Source organism: Lontra canadensis, unplaced genomic scaffold (assembly GCF_010015895.1).
Source record: "Lontra canadensis isolate GAN:19392208 unplaced genomic scaffold, GSC_riverotter_1.0 scaffold35, whole genome shotgun sequence".
NCBI classification, from domain to species: Eukaryota; Metazoa; Chordata; class Mammalia; order Carnivora; family Mustelidae; genus Lontra; species Lontra canadensis.
In genome coordinates, this window is record NW_022631029.1 from 17,010,826 (window position 1) to 17,033,041 (window position 22,216).

The 22,216-nt window shown below is 40.7% G+C and overlaps 1 protein-coding gene across 4 annotated transcripts in view; it reads right to left on the bottom strand.

Annotated features, from left to right (window-relative positions):
* FHIT (fragile histidine triad diadenosine triphosphatase) overlaps nt 1–22,216 on the bottom strand; it is a 292,737-nt gene that overhangs the window by 259,686 nt on the left and 10,835 nt on the right. For 3 of the 4 annotated variants that reach the window (XM_032868460.1, XM_032868456.1, XM_032868458.1), the window contains exon 1: nt 13,163–13,422. The exons of the other annotated variant lie outside the window; for it this stretch is intronic. In XM_032868460.1, coding sequence (XP_032724351.1) covers nt 13,163–13,327 — 165 coding nt within the window. In that variant the 5' untranslated portion in view covers nt 13,328–13,422. Of the gene's footprint in view, nt 1–13,162; nt 13,423–22,216 lie in introns of those variants that run through there. 4 annotated transcript variants of the gene reach the window in all.

A 22,216-nucleotide genomic window follows, 5' to 3' on the forward strand; every position in this document is an offset into this window, starting at 1 on the left:
AAGTACCTGGAAATGTGAGAAAGCAGATACATGGAGACTTCCACTGGCTTCCACTGGCTTCCACTGGCTTCCATTTAGGAGAGGCTGATATTCTCACAGGTCAGGCCCCCGTGTCCCCAGCCTTTCAGATACTGTTATTATAGGAAGACAGTGTGAGCTCTGATTCCCAGGAAACCTTTGAGGCTAGGGAGACAGCCTTCTTACTAGTTCAGTTTGGCTGAAGAGGGATGAGATGATTGCTTTCTCATACAAATGACCTAGACTCCAAAACTCTGCCACCATCTGGGAGATGAAGCAGGGCCTTAGCTTTGGTTCCCCTTAGAGCAAGAAAAGGCTCTTTTGTGCATACTTGGGTTAACTTTTTTTTCGCTGACAAGGAGTTTTACAGGTGTCTATGAGAGATAAGAATCATTCCCAGGAACTACCTCATGGTGGCATAATAAGGCTCTAAAGGCTAGGCTTACTGGGGTCTGAAATATCAAATTATGGTATAAAGAAGCTTCTATTTTGCAAATCATTATATTCCACAATCTCTAGCTAAACAGAAGAGAGGGAGACCTCACTATGTGGGTTCAACCAGAGGCTCACCTGCACTGGGTTTGGTGTCTTCACAGGGACTCTGTCTCAGGGAACACCGAGCTGCCCACCTGTCATCCTTCCTTTTTTCCCTCTCGCAATTTTCACATGGCTTTATTTTTAACAAATTGTGCTCAATTTCCCAGACATCATTATATCAAAATGACATGTTCCTCTCCACAAACTTCAGAGAGAGAAAAACCAAGAGAGAGACAGACAACAGAGGGGTTATTTTCTGTGACAGGGATTACCCTGGATAGAGAACTGATATATCTCAAATACCACAGAGAAGAAAGGTCAGAAAAATGGATGGGGAAGATAACCTTACAAAACCTTGTTTATATGATGTTTGTTTTGTTTTGTTTTGTTTTTTTTCCTTAACCATGAGTAGGAAATAATAAGAACCCCTCATAGTTTATGAAGACTTCTTTTTGTGGTTGTTTAAAAAAAAAAAAAAGATGTCAGCTGAAACATAAATTTAACCATGGATGATTTCCATTTTCTGCTTTGTATTTTTTCTGTATTTTCCAAAAAATCTACAATGAACAAGCGTTATCTTTGCAGTCAGAAAAGAAACTATAAACCTCCTCCAAATGAGATCTCTATCTGTTTGCGCTCAGGGAGCTATCTGGCGTGACAAGAGAAAGGGGACAACTCTCTTGTTTGCTTCAGTCAGAATGATTTCTATTTCCCATGGATTTTCATCAGTTGCTAGTTCATGTACATCAGCTATTAAATGAATACATGTGAAATCTTAAAATACACTGAGAGAAAGTATATTGTTCCATATTAAGCAAGCAGTCAGTGTTTCCAATTATATGTGAGCATATGAGGGAGCCAATTCTCACTCACCAGATTTCAATCCACTTTGAAGAACTGCTTACTCCTCCACTTTGCTTCCTGATTAGGACATTTGATCTTTGGGAACCTTTATTATTACCGTATCATGATAATTCTTGGCTAATAGTCTGTGAAGAAATAATTACTAATAACCCATGCCAGCCAAAAGCAGATAAAGCAGTGTGAACAAAGGACTAAGGCTGGTGTTACGTGGCTCAATGACCACTTGGGGAAAAACAATGAAAGGATTTTTATTGACCTAAGTGGTTTAACAAATGACACTTAAGTGATCTGTTGGCATATTAGAACAGAGGTAAAACCACTGCCTTATTAAGTCATTTTTAAAATAGTCATTATAGAGCTTTTGCCATAAATCAAGAACAAAAGATTCCTGGAAATAAATTTTTATAAAAAATTTTTAGACACACAGTAGTGTTGAGAAATGGGGCTTAGGGCTGATTATGGCTATTGATTACATTTTCCAGGTGTCTTTCCTAGAAATAATCCTCCCATGGGTTCAAACCTGAAGAATCAAGATGAGCTATTTTAGGTAAATGTGAAGGGTGGCAGACTCTGGCAGACTATCAGCCCTGTCAGGTGAGGGACCACATCTGTTCTCCTTAGCAGTACATACAAAAGAGCGGGCTGTGTGTGACAGTGGCTGTTACTTAGCAGGTGGTTAGTAAATGCTAAATGGATGAATGAGATTTCATAGCATCGTGTGATCTTGCAAGCAGAAAATCACAACTTTTTTTGAATTTAAACCTACAGGGCAAAACCCATTATTATACAGACTCTTACGGAAATTTAGGTATTTGGGAAAAGGACTGAGAATTTCTTCAGGTAGAAAGATGTTTTTTCACCCAGTATTTGCTGTGTGTCATTTGGCCTGATTTGGCCTAGAACATAAATGATGCTGATAGAAATTGAGATCCCAAGGTGTTCTCCCACAATCCTTTAGTTAATGGGATTAATGGGATCTTGCACTGAACTCATATTGTCCCTTCCTTATAAAATCACTTGTCCCAGGCTCTTCTTAGAATCTCAAACAGAAAGACACATTAGTATCCCAGCCTTCAGCCTTACCCAACTGACTGCTAATCTTGCTGCTCTCTAGGAAGTACCTTTCTTTTTTTTTTTTTTTAAGATTTTTTATTTATTGATTTGACAGAGAGAGATCACAAGTAGACAGAGAGGCAAGCAGAGAGAGAGAGAGAGAGAGAGAGAGAGGGAAGCAGACTCCCTGCTGAGCAGAGAGCCCGATGCGGGACTCGATCCCAGGACCCTGAGATCATGACCTGAGCCGAAGGCAGCGGCTTAACCCACTGAGCCACCCAGGCTCCCCAGGAAGTACCTTTCTTTTCCTCTCAGTTAGTCTCTTCTTCCTTACCTCAATGAGTCCTGAATGCTTCTGGAATCATAGTCAGAAAGCAGGTCTTGGCTCTTGAGTATCTTTATGAATAGACTCCAAACCTGCCCACCTCTGAGCTGCTCTTGAAATGCACATATGTGAGTCAAGATGCTCAACCCACTACTGCCATCTTGATACCTACATTAATGCCAGTATTTTGCTTTACATGAAACATAGAGGAAAAGAAACACACATGGGTGCGGGGAAGGGGGACACTGGCTCCTTATGTCATTGAGTCTCTGGATCAAGCCATAACTGAAGTCAGAACATGGATGGACTCTTTAATTATATGACTCAATAAATCCTCCATTTACTTTATCCAGTTTAGGTTTTCTGTCACTTGCAACTGAAGTCGCTTTAACATATGAAGGATAAAGGAGATAAGGACAAGGGAAAAAAACAAAACAAAACAAATCCCCAAAAACCTGAAAGGAAGAAAAGGGGATCTGGGGGAAAAAAAAAACAATGGAAGATTTGACCAAGACATAGGAACAGCCAGTATGGTATAAGAATACAGAGCATGGAGGTAGGAAGAGCAAGACGGCAGAGGAGTAGGGGACCTAAATATCATTGGGTCCCAGGAGTTCAGCTAGATAGTTATCAAACCATTCTGAACACCTACAACTCAAGAGGACATAGAAGAGAAGAAGAGCAGCAATTCTAGGAACAGAAAATCAACCACTTTCTGGAAAGTAGGACGTGCAGAAGTGAATCTAAGGAAATATATGGGGAAGAGAGACGTCGTGGGGAGAGCTGGCTCCTGGCAAGTAGTAGAGCATTGGAGCAAAAAATAAGAACTTCTGGAAGTCTGCTCCACTGACGGACGTCACTCCAGAGGCTAAGTGGGGGGTGGAGTCCTTGTGGGGACAAGGTGGTCTCGGGACCCACAGGGTCACAAAGAGACCAGGGGTGTCTGAGTGCGGCAGAGATCTCAGGCATTGGAGCAGGGAAGTCAGCTGCAGGGATGGAGGTGAGGAGTGAGCTCTCAGCTCCGGGATACCTTAAACCATGATCTGAGGCACAGTTGGGCCACTGTTTCTCGAGTGGAGACCACTCAAGTGGCAGATCCAGGGAGACCCCTTCCTTCCTCCTCCAGGAGGACTGCCAAGGGAGCACATGGCAGGAATCGGCTGGGTTTGTAGACTCCAAACAGGGCCATGCACCAGAGACAGAAACGCTTGGTCACAGTCCGGGTGAGTACAGAGTGTGGCCGGAGACCAAGGAGATGGGAGGGATTGACTGCTTTTCTCTGAGGGCACAATGAGGAGGGGTTCCCTGAGCTTTTGGCTGTAATGGGGACCAGAGATTGGGAGGCCGCCATTTTCATTCCCATCTTCCAAAGCTCTACAGAAAGTGTTCAGGGAACAAAAGCTGCCAAGAGCGAATCCGAGCAGATTACTTAGCCTGGCTCCTGGCAAGGGCAGTGTAATTCTGCCTCAGGCAAAGATATTTGAGAATCACTACAACAGGACCTGCCCCTAGAAGATCAGCAAGAACATCCAGGCAAGACCAAGTTCACCAGATCAATGAGAATTGCAGAACTCCAGAGCTAGGGGAATGCAACACATAGAATTCATGGCTTTTTCCCCCATGATTCCTTAGTATTTCAAAATTAAGTTTTTTTAATTTTATTTTTTTCTTATTCCATAAAATTATTTTTCCTCTTTCCTATTTTAACCCTTTTTAACTATTTTATCTTATCAATACCTTTTTAAAAAAATCATTTCTTAACTTTCATTGCTAAGGTCATATTCTATCCCTTCATTGTATTTAACCTTATTTTTTGTATATATATATATATAGGTTTTTCTTTCCTTAAAATTTTGGGATAGAGTTTCTTCTAAAAGAACAAAATATACCCTAAATCTAGCACATGGCTTTGTTCTAGTCTCCATCCTGATCACATTCCTTCCTCTTTTTTTTTTTTTTAACCAACCTCCTATCTTAACAATTACTTTTTTAGAACCTTTTTTAATTTTTATTTTTACATTCATATTCGATCCCTTCATCCTTTTTACCCTTATTTTTCTATATACATAAGTTTTTCTTTCTTTAAAATTCTGGGAGGCAATTTCTTCCAACAGACCAAAATACACAGAAAATCAAGTGTGTGCCTCTGTTCTATTCACCAGTCTAATACATATATATATATTTTGTTGTTGTTGTTTTGTTGTTTTTTTTTTTTTTTTTTTTTTTTTGTTAGTGTATATTTTTCTGGGGCTGTTACTACCCTTACAATATTTTGTTCTCTCATTCTTCTATTCTTATCTGGATAAAATAACAAGGTGGAAAAACACACCGCAAAAAAAAAAAAATGACAAGAGGTAGTACCAATGGCTAGGGACTTAATCACTACAGATATTAGTACTATGTCAGAACTAGAGTTCAGAATGATGATTATCAAGGTGCTAGATGGGCACCAAAAAAGCATGGAATATATTAAGAGAATCCTTTCTGGAGAAATAAAATCCCTTTCTGGAGAAATAAAAGAACTAAAATCTAACCAAGTTGAAATCAAAAAAGCTATTTATGAGGTGCAATAAAAAATGGAGGCTCTTACTGCTAGGATAAATGAGGCAGGAGAGAGGATTAGTGATACAGAACACCAAATAACAGAGAATAAAGAAGCTGAACAGAAGAGAGACAAACAACTACTGGAACATAGATAATGGGAGATAATAGATAATAGATGATGGAAGAATTCAAGTGATAAGTGACACCATAAGATGAAACAATATTAGAATAATTGGGATCCCAGAAGAAGAAGAAAGAGAGAGGCGGGCAGAAAATATATTGGAGCAAATTATACTAGAGAATTTCCCTAATATGGCAAAGGGAACGAGCATCAAAATCTAGGAGGCACAGAGAAACCCCCTCAAAATCAATAAAACTAGAGCCACACCCATCATCTAATAGTAAAACTTTCAAGTCTCAGTGACAAAGAGAAAATCCTGAAAGTGGCTCGGGACAAGAAGTCTGTAACACACAATGGTAGAAATATTAGATTGACAGCAGACTTATCCAAGGGACCTGGCAGGCCAGGAAGGACTGGCATAACATATTGAGAACACTAAATGAGAAAAATATGAAGCCAGTGATACTATATCCAGCTAGGCTGTCATTGAAAATAGAAGGAGAGATAAAAAGCTTCCGGGACAAACAAAAATTAAAAGAATTTGCAAATACCAAACCAGCCCTACAGGAAATATTGAAAGGGGTCCTCTAAGCAAAGAGAGAACCTAAAAGTAATAGACCAGAAAGGAACAGAGACAATATACTGTAACAGTCACCTTATAGGCAATACAATGGCACCCGATTCATATCTTTCAATAGTTACCCTGAATGTAAATGGACTAAAAGCCCCAAGCAAAAGACACAGGGTATCAGAATGGATAAAAAAAACAAGACCCATCCATATGCTGTCTACAAGAAACTCATTTTAGACCCAAAGAAACCTCCAGATTTAAAGTGAAGTGGTGGAAAACATTTACCACGCTAATGGACATAGAAAGGAAGCTGGGGTGACAATCCTTATATCAGATCAATTAGAGTTTAAGCCAAAGACTATAATAAGAGATGAGAAAGGACACTATATCATACTCAAAGGGTATGTCCAACAAGAAGATCTAACAATTTTAAATATCTATGCCCCTACAATGGGAGCAGCCAATTATATCAACCAATTAATAACAAAATCAAAGAAACACATTGACAATAATACAAAAATAGTAGGGGACTTTAACATCCCCCTCACTGAAATGGACAGATCGTCTAAGCAAAAGATTAGCAAGGAAATGAAGGCTTTAAATGACACACTGGGCCAGAAGGACATCACAGATATATTCAGAACATTCCATCCCAAAACAACCAGAATACACATTCTTCTCTAGTGCACGTGGAACATTCTCCAGAATAGATCACATCCTGGGTCACAAATCAGGTCTCAACCAGTACCAAAAGCTTGGGATCATTCCCTGCATATTTTCAGACCACAATGCTCTGACGTTAGAACTCAATCACAAGAGGAAAGCTAGAAAGAACTCAAATACATGGAGGCTGAAGAGCATCCTACTAAAGAATGAATGGGTCAACCAGGAAATTAAAGAAGAATTGGAAAAAGTTCATGGAAACAAATGAAAATGAAAACACAACTGTTTAAAATCTTTGGGACACGGCAAAGGTGGTCCTCAGAGGAAAGAATATAGCAACACAAGCCTTTCTCAAGAAACAAGAAAGGTCTCAAGTACATAACCTAACCCTACACCTAAAGGAGCTGGAGAAAGAACAGCAAAGAAAGCCTAAACCCAGCAGGAGAAGGCAATAATAAAGATCGGAGCACAAATCAATGAAATGGAATCCAAAAGAACAGTAGAACAAATTAACAAAACTAGGAGCTGGTTCTTTGAAAGAATGAATACGATTGATAAACCCCTGGCCAGAGTTATCAAAAAGAAAATAGAAAAGACCCAAATTCATACACTCATGAATGAAAGAGGAGAGATCACAACCAACACCAAAGAAATACAAACAATTATAAGAACATACTATGAGCAACTATAGACCAGCAAATTTGACAATCTGGAAGAAATCTATGCATTCCTAGAGACATATAAACTACCAAAACTGAGCCAGGAAGAAATAGAAAACCTGAAGAGACCCATAACCAGTGAGGAGATTGAAGCAGTCATCAAAAATCTCCCAACACACAAAAGCCCAGGGCCAGAGAGCTTTTTAGGGGAATTCTACAAAATGTTTAAAAAAGAATTTATACCTATTCTCCTGAAACTGTTCTAAGAAATAGCAATGGAAGGAAAACTTCCAAACTTATTTTATGAGGACAGCATTACCTTGATCCCAAAACCAGACAAAGACCCCATTAAAAGCAGAATTATAGACCAATATCCTTGATGAACACAGATGCAAAAATTCTTATCAAAATGCTAGCCGATAGGATCCAACAGTACATTACAAGGATTATTCACCAGAACCAGGTGAGATTTATTCCAGGGCTGCAAGGTTGGTTCAACAGCTGCAAATTAATCAATGTGATATACTACATTAATAAAAGAAAGAATAAGAACCATATGAAACTCTCAATAGATGCTAAAAAAGATTTTGAAAAAGTACAGCATTCTTTCTTGATCAAAACTCTTCAAAGTGTAGGGATAGAGGGTATGTACCTCAATATACTAAAAGACATCTATGAAAAGCACACAGTGAATATCATGATCAGTGGGGAAAACTGAAAGCTTTTTGGCTACGGTCAGGAACATGTCACAAATGTCCACTATCACCATTGCTATTCACCATAGTATTAGAAGTCCTAACCTCAGCAATCAGACAACAAAAAGAAATAAAAGGCATCTGAATTGGCAAAGTAGAAGACAAACTCTCACTCTTTATAGATGATATGATACTTTATGTGGAAAACCCAAAAGACTCCACCCCAAAACTGCTAGAACTCATACAGGAATTCAGTAAAGTGTCAGGATATAAAATCAATGCACAGAAATCAGTTGCATTTCTATACACCAATAACAACATAGAAGAAAGAGAAATTAAGGAGTTGATCCCATTTACAATTGCACCCAAAACCGTAAGATACCTAGGAACAAACCTAACCAAAGAGGCAAAGAAACTGTACTGAGAAAACTATAATGTACTCATGAAAGAAATTGAGGAAGACACAAAGAAATGGAAAAACATTCCATGCTCATTGATTAGAAGAACAAATATTGTGAAAATATCTATGCTAACTACAGCAATCTACACATTTAATGCAACCCCTATCAAAATACCATCCATTTTTTTCAAAGAAATGGATGAATAATCCTAAAATTTATATGGAACCAGAAAAGACCCCGAATAGCCAGAGGAATGTTGAAAAAGAAAGCCAAGGATGGTGGCATCACAATTCTAGACTTCAAGTTCTATTCCAAAGCTCTAATCATCAAGATGGTATGGTACTGGCACAAAAACAGATACATAGATCAATGGAACAGAACAGAGAGCCCAGAAATAGACCCTCAACTCTATGATCAACTAATATTTGACAAAGCAGTAAAGAATGTTCAATGGAAACAAGACAGTCTCTTCAACAAATGGTGTTGGGAAAATTGGACAGCCACATGCAGAAAAATGAAATTGGACCACACACAAAATTGACTTAAAATGGATGAAAGACCTCAGCGTGAAACAGGAATCCATCAAAATCCTTGAGGAGAACACAGGCAGCAACCTCTTCGACCTCAGGGACAGCAACTTCTTAGAAACATCACCAAAGGCAAGAGAAGCAAGGGTAAAAATGAACTATTGGGACTTCATCAAGATCAAACACTTTTGCACAGCAAAGGAATCAGTCAACAAAACCAAAAGACAACCAAGGGAATGGGATAAGATATTTACAAATGACATATCAGATAAAGAGCTAGTATCCAAAATCTATACAGAACTTATCAAACTCAACACCCAAAGAACAAAGAATCCAATCAAGAAATAGGCAGAAGACATGAACAGACATTTCTGCAAAGAAGACATCCAGATGGCCAACAGACACATGAAAACGTGCTCCACATCACTCGGCATCAAGGAAATAGAAATCAAAACCACAGTGAGATACCACCTCACACCAGTCAGAATGGCTATAATATAACAAGTGAGGAAATGACAGATATTGGCGAGGATGTGGAGAAAGGGGAGCCCTCCTACACTGTTGGTGGGAATGCAAGCTGGTGCAGCCACTCTGGAAAACAGTAAGGAGGTTCATCAATAAGTTGGAAATAGAGCTACCCTATGACCCAGGAATCGCACTACTGGGTATTTACCTGAAAGATACAAACGTAGTGATCCGAAGAGGCACTTGCACCCAAATATTTATAGCAGCAATGTCCACAAGAGCCAAACTATGGAAAGAACCTAGATGTCCATCAACAGATGAACGGATAAAGAAGATGTGTATATATATTCAACAGAATAGTATGCAATCATCAAAAAAAAAAACACACACACACACAAAATCTTGCCATTTGCCATGATGTGAATGGAACTAGAGGATATTACGTTAAGTGGAATAAATCAATCAGAAAAAGCCAATTATCATATGATCTCTCTGATACGAGGAATTTGAGAGGCAGGGTGGGGAGTCATGAGGGGAATGGAGAGGAGAAAAATGAAACAAGATGGGACCAGGGAGACTGACAAACCATAAGAGACTCTTAATCTCAAGAAATAAACTGAGGGTTGCTCAGGGGTGGGAGGGAGGGATAGGGTGGTTGGGTTATGGACACTGGGGAGAGTACGTGCTATGGTGAGTGCTGTGAATTATTTAAGACTGATGATTCACAGACCTGTACCCCTGAAGCAAGTAATACATTATATGTTAAAAAAAAAAAATATATATATATATATAGAGAGAGAGAGAGAGAGAGAATACAGAGCTTGAAGCCCAGAGTTCACTGCTTTTTTCCTGCTTCCCCCCTCCAGAAATCAGTATACTATTATTTATTTCTGTACATAGTTACTTTGAAGCTAAGCAATGAGAACTAGCCTGCCATCAACACCCCAGAAATACAAGACATATATCTGCTGTGAGTGACTTATACTCTGTTTTCTTCTTGTTGTACATTTAGGAATTATTTGCATAATTAAGTTTCCCAAGGAAAATACAAATGCCAATTTTAATTTAAACAAATACTAATGCTAAAATCAATTTGTAGAATATTTCAAATGGATCAATTGACAACGCTTCCACTAAAACAAAATCATTTCTCTACTAGTGCTCTTTATAAGTGTGCACCAACACCAATCAAGATTTTCAGGAAACTGAAAATAATTGCCAGAGACTGGATCAAGCAGCCAATGAGCAAACACCTGCGGCAAAAACTAATACCCTATCCTTGAACTCAAAGCACCTGAATTTTACCACACACTTACTAGAGATTTTACATAGGGTATGCAGCCCTGTGCCTATTTTCTCATCTTCCAACGGGTTTCATACTGTTTTGTGTGCAGTACCATGAGTAAGGCACCAGAAAGAGAGGATATCTGTGCAACAGACACTGACCTACCACTTACTCACAGAACAGAAAGGACTTGAAAATCACCAGCACAACTTTGCAAGAATATCAGCAACAATAACACCTAGGCTCCAAGGTAGTGATTCTACCCGTAAGAAGTTCAAGTGTTACAAAATAATAACTTGCTAAAAACCGAAAAGGACAAGCATTTTTAATCCTATTGATGGCTCCTGCCTCTACTATTTGCCACAGGCGAATTATTACCCTTCTTCTTATAGAATGGCTTCACTGAGAGAGAAAGTTCTCTTCTACCCAAGACACTTTCTTTACCCTCTGAATCCACGGTGTTTACTTTTCACCTTAAACTCATTGCTTGGTCCTTACAACATACTGCCCTGTTGTTGGTTCTTTATATACATTTCCTGTCCTTCCTCCAGAATTGCATACCTGTGGGAGAGAGGTACCAAGTCTCACAGAGTTTCTAAGTCTGGAGCTCAGAACTACACTCTACAAAGCCAGTGACCCATTCTGTTTGTTACTGTTCCTCATACATTTTTCAAGGCTGGTAACTGATCACTTTTTAAGAGATAAAATTGGGGCACCTGGGTGGCTCAGTGGGTTAAAGCCTCTGCCTTCGGCTCAGGTCATGATCCCAGGGTGCTGGGATCAAGCCCCACATCGGGCTCTCTGCTCAGTGGGGAGACTGCATCCCCCTCTCTCTCTGCCTACTTGTGATCTCTGTCAAATAAATAAATAAATAAATAAAAGCTTTAAAAAATAAATAAAAATAAATAAAAGAGATAAAATTGGTTATACATGGAGTATATTTTAAAAGTATAAAAAATTCTAAAATATTATCAGTGTGAGCATGGAAGCATTTTTAATTTAAGGGAGATGTCATATTCAGCCTGAGAATGGTGGAACTTATGACACCTCAAACAGTTTGCAAAGGGCCTCTGCTTTCCCTGTTGAGAAAACTCTGTGTCAGAATCAAGTTCCAGATTCCACCCTCCCTGCCACAGACAATGAAATGTTTTGCTTTAAAAGCTGTTGCCGGGAGTTGAGCTTGTTAGCCACATTCTGATGAGGCTGGGGCTGCAGAAACCAGGCCATATGAGCGCATCGGGCGGACTCTACCAACATTTTCCCTGTAAATGAGGTGTCGTGGGTCTGAGTGTCTGTTTAGCTGTGCCTCTGACTGGATTCTAGCTCCTGAGCAAGTCACTTTTCCCCCTCTGAGCTTCAGTTGTCTCTCCTCTTAAATTAAGATAAAATTCCTGGCAGCATACCTACTTCATGGGATGCTGGGAGCACAGTAACAGGAGCACTGATGATGTTAATAGTTCAGTGATAATAGCTAACATTCACTGAGGTGTCCCATATGCTAAGCACTGTGATAAAAGTCCTATACTTTCCTGAACTCTTATGATCCTCCCAACAATTCTATGAAGCCAGACACAATCATTGTCTGCCTTTTACAGATGAAGTAACTGAGGATCAAAGGTGTTAAACAACTTGCCCAAAGTCACATACCTGATTTAAAAAAAAATAAAATAATAATAATAATAATAATAAAGGCAGGATTTGAACTCTGGCATTTTGGTTCCAAAGCCTTATCCCCTGTGCTATTTTGCCCAGTACAAATCATTTAAAGAATGTGATATGAAGCACTTTAGAACTGTCAGTTAATTTAAAAAATGCAAAGTATTACTATTAATATAAATAGATGTTCATGACAATTATTGAAAGATGAGATAACCATCAATTCCTTTAATGAAAGCACATACACCTCTCTCAGGAATACTGACAATCCACTATACCCACCCCCCAAAAAAAAAAAAAAAAAAAAAGATCCAGCTAGAATGGCCTTGGCACATCATCACAAGAGAAGTTCCACAGACAGCATTTCAACCTGAGAATTCATTCTTCCCTAGAGTTCTAATGGGGGAAAAGAATCCTCTGCCTTCTCTGACAGAGGAACAAATTCTTCTCAGAGCTCCAGCAAGGCACGCCTCTGACAGAGCAGGTTAAGGGAGGCACTCCCAGTCCTTCTACAAGACCAGGAGGGTGGCCTGCTGAGGGATCCCCACCAGGAGGCCTGTTGCCACCGGCAAGTCACACATCACCCCGACACCGCCCGGGACCTGGCTGTAGGCCAAACCGACCTCACAAGCCTTACAAAGAGCCAGCCACTGGTGAGGTCTGGTGCTGCTGGGCCAGGGTCCCAGGGCCAAGGGTGAGGAAAAGCTCACAACGCGACAGGCTATTTCTGAGTTCTCTCTTCAGCTTGTTTCCTCACTAAGTTACTTTGACACCACACCTGTTTCTGTTCTAGTCTGGAAGCCTCCGCAGCATGGCAGATGGCAGAGTGTTTGCATAACGAATGTTCTCTGGGGTCAATCTGTGGAGGTGGCAGCGGGACTGTGACAGGTGGGACAGGAGGGCAGCAGGACCCCTCTCCTGAGGAAGCAGTGTTGCCATCCATCCCTGACTTTGCTGGAGAAACTTCCCACCCTGTGGAGGCTGGAGTATGTCCTCAGCTCTGTTCCTCCTTCTGACAGTCACATCCTGGACACCACAATTCAGCGTCTGCCAACAGGAAGCTACAAAGGAAATCTTGTGGTGGCCTTAAAAAATAATAATAAAAAGAGAAAAAAACCTCATCACATTTAAAACTTACCTCCAATCTCAGTTCCAAGGAAACTTCCAAGTTTGTGCTCTTAAATGGAACTTGAGATTTAACTCTTTGAAGTCTAAGCCTTTTAATTCTCTGATCTCAACTTCTCATGTTTCCTAACTCTATCTTCAAGTCAAAATGAGTCTTTTGAAGAGGGAAGTGAAATTTCACAGCTGACCGAAATGAGTTCATGTGAACTTCGAGTTTGGTTTAAGGTCACACCTGGTCCTCAGAGGTGGAAGAAATCCCCACTTTCCGTGATAAAAATTTAACACCAGAATAAGGTTCTCTCTTGGCTGGGCTATGGGGGAAATACTTTCTCAATCATGTTACTGTCCATTTTTTTAAAGAATTCATTGGTGCTCAGGATTAGTAACACTCTGCTTCTAAAAGGAGCAAACACCCATCTCAGGGGCACATGCTTGGCAGACAGTGTGTGGGTCTAGATGTGATACACACGCTCCCCCACCCTCCCAGGGACACTGTTAGACTGCACTGCTTGCAAAATCTAGCTCTGCACATTCAGTGCCATTTGCCCCCCTTGATCACACTGCTTGGAAACCAGTGTGCTTCCATTAGTAAGAATTCTGGACCCGTTAACAGGATGAAAGGAAGGGCTGGAAACCAACTGGAATTCACTCTCACTCCTCTCCAGGGGTTTCTCTTTAAGTTCTCATGAGCCTCGCCTGACACAGGGGTGATGGAGAAGAAGACCCGAGAGGATGCTCTCTTAGAGGGTAGGGACTGCATCTCCCCATGCCTGCTGTCATCACCAAAGCTAGAAGAGAGGCTGGCGAGCACTCTAGTTCTCAATAAATCATTGGTAAATAAAAATAGTGTGCCAAGCACTGTGGGGAGAGTTTCCCATTCGTAGCTTTTTGTGATATTCACAAAATCCTGTGCAAGGGGGAGTCATCTCCTTCCAATGTCATGGACAAGGAAACAAAGGCAACAAAAGTTATGCCACTGGCCTAAAGCCACACAACTAAGAGTCAATGGAGCCAGACTTTGAATCCACAGAGCAAACAATTCCCGTGAGTGAGAGACACAAGTTCCAAGGTATATCTCCCAAATGGGGGGAACAGGGTTTTTTGCAACCTGCCTCAAGATTTATCCCATCCAGTTACATTAGTAATTCTACCTGCCCCTGAATGTAGGTGGAAGACGGCAATTCAGGTAAGGCCAGTAGAGCACCTACGAACAGGTGACAGGGGCCCAGGAGACCCCTGATATGAAATGGAACATTTTGTGCGTATACTTGAGTTTTTTCCACAGAAAAAATTCATAGCTTTCCGACTTCAAAGAGTCTATGATCCTTCCAACCCCCAGAATTTAATGAGTTAGCCGCTTTTCATTAAATTATGCTTCTAATTGTCACCCCCAAAGAGTCAAAGGGTTCTAGGTGACTTTTGTATGCCTGCTAGAGGGAAAATAATTAGCGTGAAAGCTTGGTGGGTATTAGATATGAGAACAGTCAGTCTCTGAAAACACCCTTGGTGTGGAAAGAGCCCCCACAGATCACCACTTAATTAAGAATATTAGTTCAGAATTCATTCCAGCGCTAGCATTTGTCCACAGTGAGATCAAAGAGCAGCTCTATCAATGTATTGCCCAGCTGGGCTTGAGGGTAGTGACATCATAGGATCCCGTATCATTGACCAGTGGTCAGTGGTCTTCAAAATATGAGAAGGAGCCAACAAATCCCCACCATACAACAATGCCTGTAACTGTCAACAACGCATTCCTAACCATCTAGTTTTCTATGGTCTTTATCTGCAGCATGAACACCTAGCCCCGAGGCTCTGTACCATCGACATGTTCAACAAACACTGACTGAAAGCCTACTATGTACCAAGGACTGCAGTTAGACACTTCCTATGCCATCTGGATGCCCCCATGTGATTCTTGACAACGTGTTTAAAATAGAAGAATCCCCAGAGAACACCTAGATGTAGGAACAAGCTTGGCAAAGGAGGAAAAGCCATGCCATATACATAGTTAAAGGCACCAGTGAGTCCTTACAAGGACAAGAGCACATTTCTTCCAATTCCTATAAGGTTTCTAGGCAGAAGAGGAAACACAGGATTAGACCAGAGTGCCCAGACTCCAGAGAGAAAAAAACAAAAGAGCCAAGATCCCAGTCTTGTGACTGCTGGTTCACAGGAAGAGAAGAGGAAGAAGGGGAGGAAGAGAAGAAAATGGGAAAGGAACAACACACTTTTCTAATTGTAAAAGTGGAATAAGATAGCTGGTAACAAGTAAGCTAGACGTCTCTAGAAGACTCTTGTGCGATTTATACAAGGGATGAAGGTAAAGCTGAAACTATGCAACATGAAAGATGAATGAGTCAAAGATGATTGTATTAAAATACAACGAGACATATACGTCTCGTCAGTGTTGTGACCCTTTAAAACTAGTACGCTGATGATGTTGTTTGCAGTAAAGAACATGATGTTCACAAGTCAACTTAACACAAATTACACGTTTACCATGGCTATTCCTGTAATGACCTTGGGAGTTGACTCATAGTCTTCCTTACCCTGATGAGCCTACTGAATATCATCAATTAGGTTTGTAATTAACATTATAATGTATCTAATACCCCCCCCACCTTACCCCTACTTCTTGCTAAGGCTCAGGAAACTGTTGGGTAATCGATATGAGCTCTCGGCTCTAGCCATCTCTCTCCCTCCCTCTCTCTCTCTCTCAGCATTTCTATTATGGATAATTTATTAAACCCTAAAATTTCTTTCCTATTTGTAAGTTTCAGCAAAATTTAGTCAGGTTTCAACACAGAGTGTTAAGGGATAATTAGGACAGTTAGCAGTAATTTATGATTTCTCAGCTGGCTTTTCAAGCTTTCGCTGACTGCCTGTAGAAATCCGTTAGCCAGTTCTACCCCGATCACTGTGAAATCTCCTTTATCTTTGCGCAAATTGCTTTTCTATTTTCCTGAAGTGAGCTGAAAGATGAGCCCATCCATTCCTGAAAACCTAGCCACCGGTGTGCTTGTCATCAGAGTGCGGCTGAGGCCAGGGCTGCAGATGAATGATGATAATGGCTAATGGATGAGATGAGGCCACAGGCAGCTCAGTCCCAACCTGCTACGGGTTAGAAATTTAAACCCGGCAGTCCGACTGCACATTAGATCTTCAGAAAATATGCAAAGGGATCTATGAACATGCCAGTGTACATGTTACAAAGCAAATACCGCCTAGCAGTCCACCAAAGATGAAAAGACTGGAGAAGCCAGGGACAACAGCTCTGCACTACTTCTGGGCAAGAGGAGGATACTATTAAGCCTGAACTGGAAAAAGGAGGACCTCCTGTTCTTTAGAGAGGCTCATTTACTAGATGGTAAAAAATGAATGCTCTGGGTAATTTCATTCTGAATTGATTTATTTCTAAATGGGGGAAAATTGACACTCAGTGAAGAAAAGTAAAAACCACGTCTCTGGAAAGAGCCAGCTAGTCTCAGGTATAACCCAATTATTTGCACACAGGAAATAAGAACACAGGAGGCAGGGTGGAAGGTCACCTAGGAAAGTCATTCCTTGCAATGAACACTTTCCTTTCCCCCTCCAACAGACTCTCAGAAAACTATAAACTGATCCATATTTCCAGTTTATTTCTGATGGCTAAACCTAATCAAAGTTCACTTTTTAGAAATCCAACAGTTATTCTCAATTAGATTGCCCAGCAAATTAAATCATAAATTTCTCTATCCTCGCCCTGGTTGTCACATTCCTAAAATACAACTTTTCTCCCTCTGGCATTCTATTTAAATCTCTGAGGCCAACTCCAGAGCAAGTTATAGATTTGATAATTTGCTAATGTGGCCACAGTAATTGTTTGAGGCATATTTATGATTTTATTGGATCTTACAACAATCAATAATAATCCATTGATGTCCCTGACTCTGGGGTTTTCTCACAGTCGACAAATGGGTCAGTGGATTCATTTTTAATGTACTCAACTCCTTCCCTGAGAGAGTCTTGCATATATTAATAAAGGCCAAGAAATGAATGGCACTGGTGCACATATCTTACCCTGAAGAATTAGCTGCAGGATAAGATTTAATGTTAAAGACAAGGGGAAGAATAGACTAACGGGGCCCATTTTGTACAGCCCGACCATCATTAAAGTTAATGGAATTACCTTGTGGTCATGCACCAAAGGGAGCCTATCGGAAGTTAAGCTTTTCTAGGGCCATTGATTCTCCAACTTTCACTCAAAGATTCCCATTGGCATGTGATGAGTATCGCAGACATGCAGCCGCGCTTTACACAAACTGCCAGTTAAGCATATTAAGGAGTAACGATAACTGAATATTTTAGAGCAGATGATTGAGTTGAGAATGCTTTCCACTGGAAGTGGCAGAAAATGCAATTCTGTCGGCTTAAACAAGAGGGGGCTTGAATGGATCACCTACCCAAAAAGTCTAGAGGTGGTGCAGGCTTCGGGATGGGTTAATTCAGCCACTTAATAACGTCACCAAGTTGTCTAGCTCTGCCATTCTAGTCCAGCATTCGCTTTGTCCTAAAGCAAGATTCCCCAGGAATCGTAAGGTAGCTGTCAGCAGCTGTCAGGGTTCCTGCTTCTTATTCACGTCCATTCCCACAAACAATGGATATAAATTCTCCACGATGCTGGGAAGAACCATCCCTGAAGCGAACGGAATCCAACCCTCTAAATGGCTTGGGTGAGAGTTAACTGAAGTCCTAACTGTGGCAGAGAGAAATGGCTTAGGCCAGGGATGAGTAAAGGACAGCCTATGGGCCAAATCCAGCCCACGGCATGGTTTATAAGCAAAGTTTTATTGGAATACAGCCACATTTATTGGTGCGAATCCATTTACATGTTTTCAGGCGACAGAGGCAGGTGTAAAATTGTGACCTCTAGCCCTGAAAGCCTGAAATGCTTCATAACTGGACTTGTATGAAAAAGTGTGCCACTTCCTGAATTAGACCAAGCAGAGTTCACACCTAGATTTTAGAGATGGATTCAAACACACCCTAATGTCTTGGCTGCTAAATAACGGAGGAATACAGAAGCATCCCAGAGAGACAACCAGAGTGCTCAAAATAGATAGGAGACAAAGTTATTCAAGTTCTGGAAAAAATGAGCTTAGAAACTGAAAAACCAAATTAATTCAGGTGACCCATCACATCTGCCCCAGGAGAAATACCCTCCACCCTTGGAATAAAATGTAAATACCGAATACATTTAAAATCGAGTTAAAACTACTTACCAGGGTGTACAAGGCCTGGTATGACTCCTGCTCACCTCTCTATACCCCAAATTCCTGCTACCGGGGCCATCCATCATCTCCCAGAACTTGGAAAGCTCATTGCTGCTGTTTCCTCTGCCCAGAATGCTCTTCCTCCCCAGCTCTCCATTGGTATGGATCCTTGTCATTCCTCAGATCTCAGCTGACTTCTCCAGCAGTCACTCCCTATCTAGAGCAGTCACTCCACCATCTTTCCTCCCTCTGTGTTTTTCCTTTCTCGGCTCCCTGTTATTGCCTTGTTAATACCGCTCAGAGCTCACAATTATTTTCTATGTCCTTTTGGGCACAGAGGAAGACGGACAATAGGTTGAGAGTTATTCCTTGGATGCTTGTTCTTCCACTGTACCCTGTGCCTGGGAGCACCAGAAGCCTAGCTGGTGATCACTAAACACTTCCTGGGAGAGGAATTCATGGGCACAACAGAACGTCCGCAAACCCTCAATCTTTCTCTGCGAAAGCACATATTTCAATGACTGCCCTTAAAGACAGGGACTACGTCTTACTCTTCTTGGTCTTCCAGATCCTGTGACAATACCTGGTACATAGTGGGCCCTGCAAGAATAAATTAAAATAATAAAGACTAAATGCTAGATAATAAAACATGAGCCGGCAGGATGCTCTTTTCCTGCGAGGTAGGGACAGGATACTTCAATGGTGAGGAAATTCTCATCATCAACCACAGATCGGAGTGGTTCAAATCTAGAAGTGGCCTGGGTTTCCAGATAGAGAAGAAGAGGACAGAGCAATTTAGAGGCTATGGAGGCGATCGTCTGCACAGGAGGTGAGGATACCACATGCCCTCCAAGGTCACTTCCCCTTCAGGGATTCTCCGAGTTATCCCAGGCTCTGAGTTTCTTCCTTGAGAGTGACTCGCATCTCTGGTCATCTGATGGCAGAGCTGAGCTTGAAATCATATTTACTCTTTGCATGGCTGAACAGTTTAATCAAAATTATACTGTATAACCTGATTACATCTGGGAATATATACCATTTATAACCAACGGATGAATGGAAACACAAATAAAAGGCCCAGCTGGGTTGTTTGCCAGGGCCCCAGCACACAAAGCCTGAAAAGAAAACATATTTTCAGGAAACAGGTCCAGATACGTGGACGCTACGGTGGGATATTTGAATGTGAACCTTAGGATAAATGGATTTCACCACGAAGTAAAAGAGTGTTTGGTGAGTTCGCTTCGTTCACTCAACGCTGTTTATTCTTATAAACCACTGTAGGCAAGATCAACAACCTAAACAACTTTGTGTTGGTTTTTCATGTAGTACAAGGAACAAGAAAAGCTTATTTAAGAACAGGGGAGAAGAAATGGGAGTTTTCATTCCAGGACCTCAAAATACTATGTTGAATGAGCCCAGAAGCATTTCAAACCATGCATTTTGCCCTCTCCCCCTGAGGTTCAGGATTCATGGGACTCAGGAGGCTTCCAGAGATGTCCGCCTCTATTTCCTTAATCTTGGCAGACGAGCGGCTTCTCCGCAGAGGGAATCTGCTATGAGGCTGCACGTAAAGTTAAAATTTCAACATAATCCTTTTCCAGCCCTAACATAATTCACACCAGGGAGGGGGCAGAATTGCTCGCTGTGTTTGGCCCAAGGGCCATTACAGATCCTCCACAAGCCCGTATTTCTCACTTAAATGTCATTAGGAAGGTCATTATTCTAATTTTTCCATGTCTGTAGCTCTGTAGGTTGCCATGTCTATAATTCATTAAGCTGGTTTCCATCTGACCCAGGCTCAGTCATCAAATCCTTATGATTCCAACTGCTTTTGGATCTTAATTATTTTACTAATGGCTTTAGTGTAAAAGGCAAAGAGGAGCTCCTAAAAGGGACAGAGTAACTTAGGATGGATATGGCAGCAAGAATCATGCCTCGATCACATTGACCCAGAATCAAAATGTATTTATAGAAATACATAAAACAGCAGTTCCTAAATCTGGGCAACAACAGAATCAACTGTAAGCTTTTAAAAAATCTATTTTAGGGGCCCCATCATCAGCAATCTGAACATAAGACGTATGAGAACTGGTTATATGCTAAGGACAATAAAGGAAAAAGATTGAATTATAAAAATCATTTCTTGATGGAAAACCTTCCAGTGGGACCTCTGTGGAAAAAAAATAATAAAGAAAGCTGTATATTGTTTTTCAAAATACTTTTAAAATATCAATGATATTATAAAATATAAATAATGTAATGAATAAATAGGTACACATTACCCAACTTAAAGAGAAAACGTAATTGTAGGATTGAAGGTCCCTGGGTGCCCCTGACATCCTATAGTGTGCTCCTTCTCCTTACTGTCTCCACGGGGCGGGGGGATTGGGGGGGAGGTCCCAATCCTATTTTTGTCCAAATTTCTAAGCAATATACAGATCTGCATTTTTACATGTAATATAGACAGTCTATAAGGAATCTGGTTCTATATTTTATTATTTCTGCTCTCAATAACTCCTGAAACAAAAGTTTATAATGTCATCCGTATCTTTCTCAGCTGCAGTGTCCAATTTCAACCAAATCACACATTATTTAATGGCCATTCCCTCCCCATTTGATATTTAAGGTGTGTGGTATGGTTTATAACAAATGGTTCGTCTACTGAGACTGACATGACCACATCTCATCAAAACCGAATTCTTGTCACATGATTAATTGAGCTGAGTTAACTTTACCTCTTCTTTCATGTTTTTTTTTCTTTTTTCTTTTTCGTTCGTTTGTTTACATAGGGTTGACATTTTGGCCAAGTCAATTATTTAGATGCCACAGGTTCAAAACTTTAAACCTACCATGAGCTGGTTATATGGAATTGGAGAGTTCTACAAATTATTTCCCAGGCCTGAAGCATACAGAGCAACAGAGTGAGAAAGAGATTCCTTCGGTGATGACTGACTGGGTACCTAGTCTTCCACAACAAAATGGCAAGAGTGAGTGACTTTCCCAGACTGCAGCAACAGAGGTAAGAAGGTGACTGAATAATTACATCTTGCATTAATGGAGCATTTTTGGGTCTACGGAGCACTTTGCTTTTCACAGGATATTTGACTTGACAAGTGATTGAATAAAACCCCCCGACTGAACATCAGTTGTAAAAGACAGCCTGCTGAAATCTATAAAACATCGGCACCGAGAATCTATCTTCAACATTGGCCATATTTCTGTGTTACGTATCTCAAAATAAATTTAACAGCCAAATATCCACTTTGCTTATGTCAGGTCCTCCAATTAATAAAGAAATTTGTTTGGTAGAGCTAATGAAAAACTGAACATCTAAAACGTATCATTCTGCTACGAACTGACGCACAGCAATAAAGCAGCATTTAGTTGAGTTAACCCTCACCTGTATAATAAAGTTAGACAGAGAGAATCCTCTGGGTATTTTTTTAGGGAGAAGG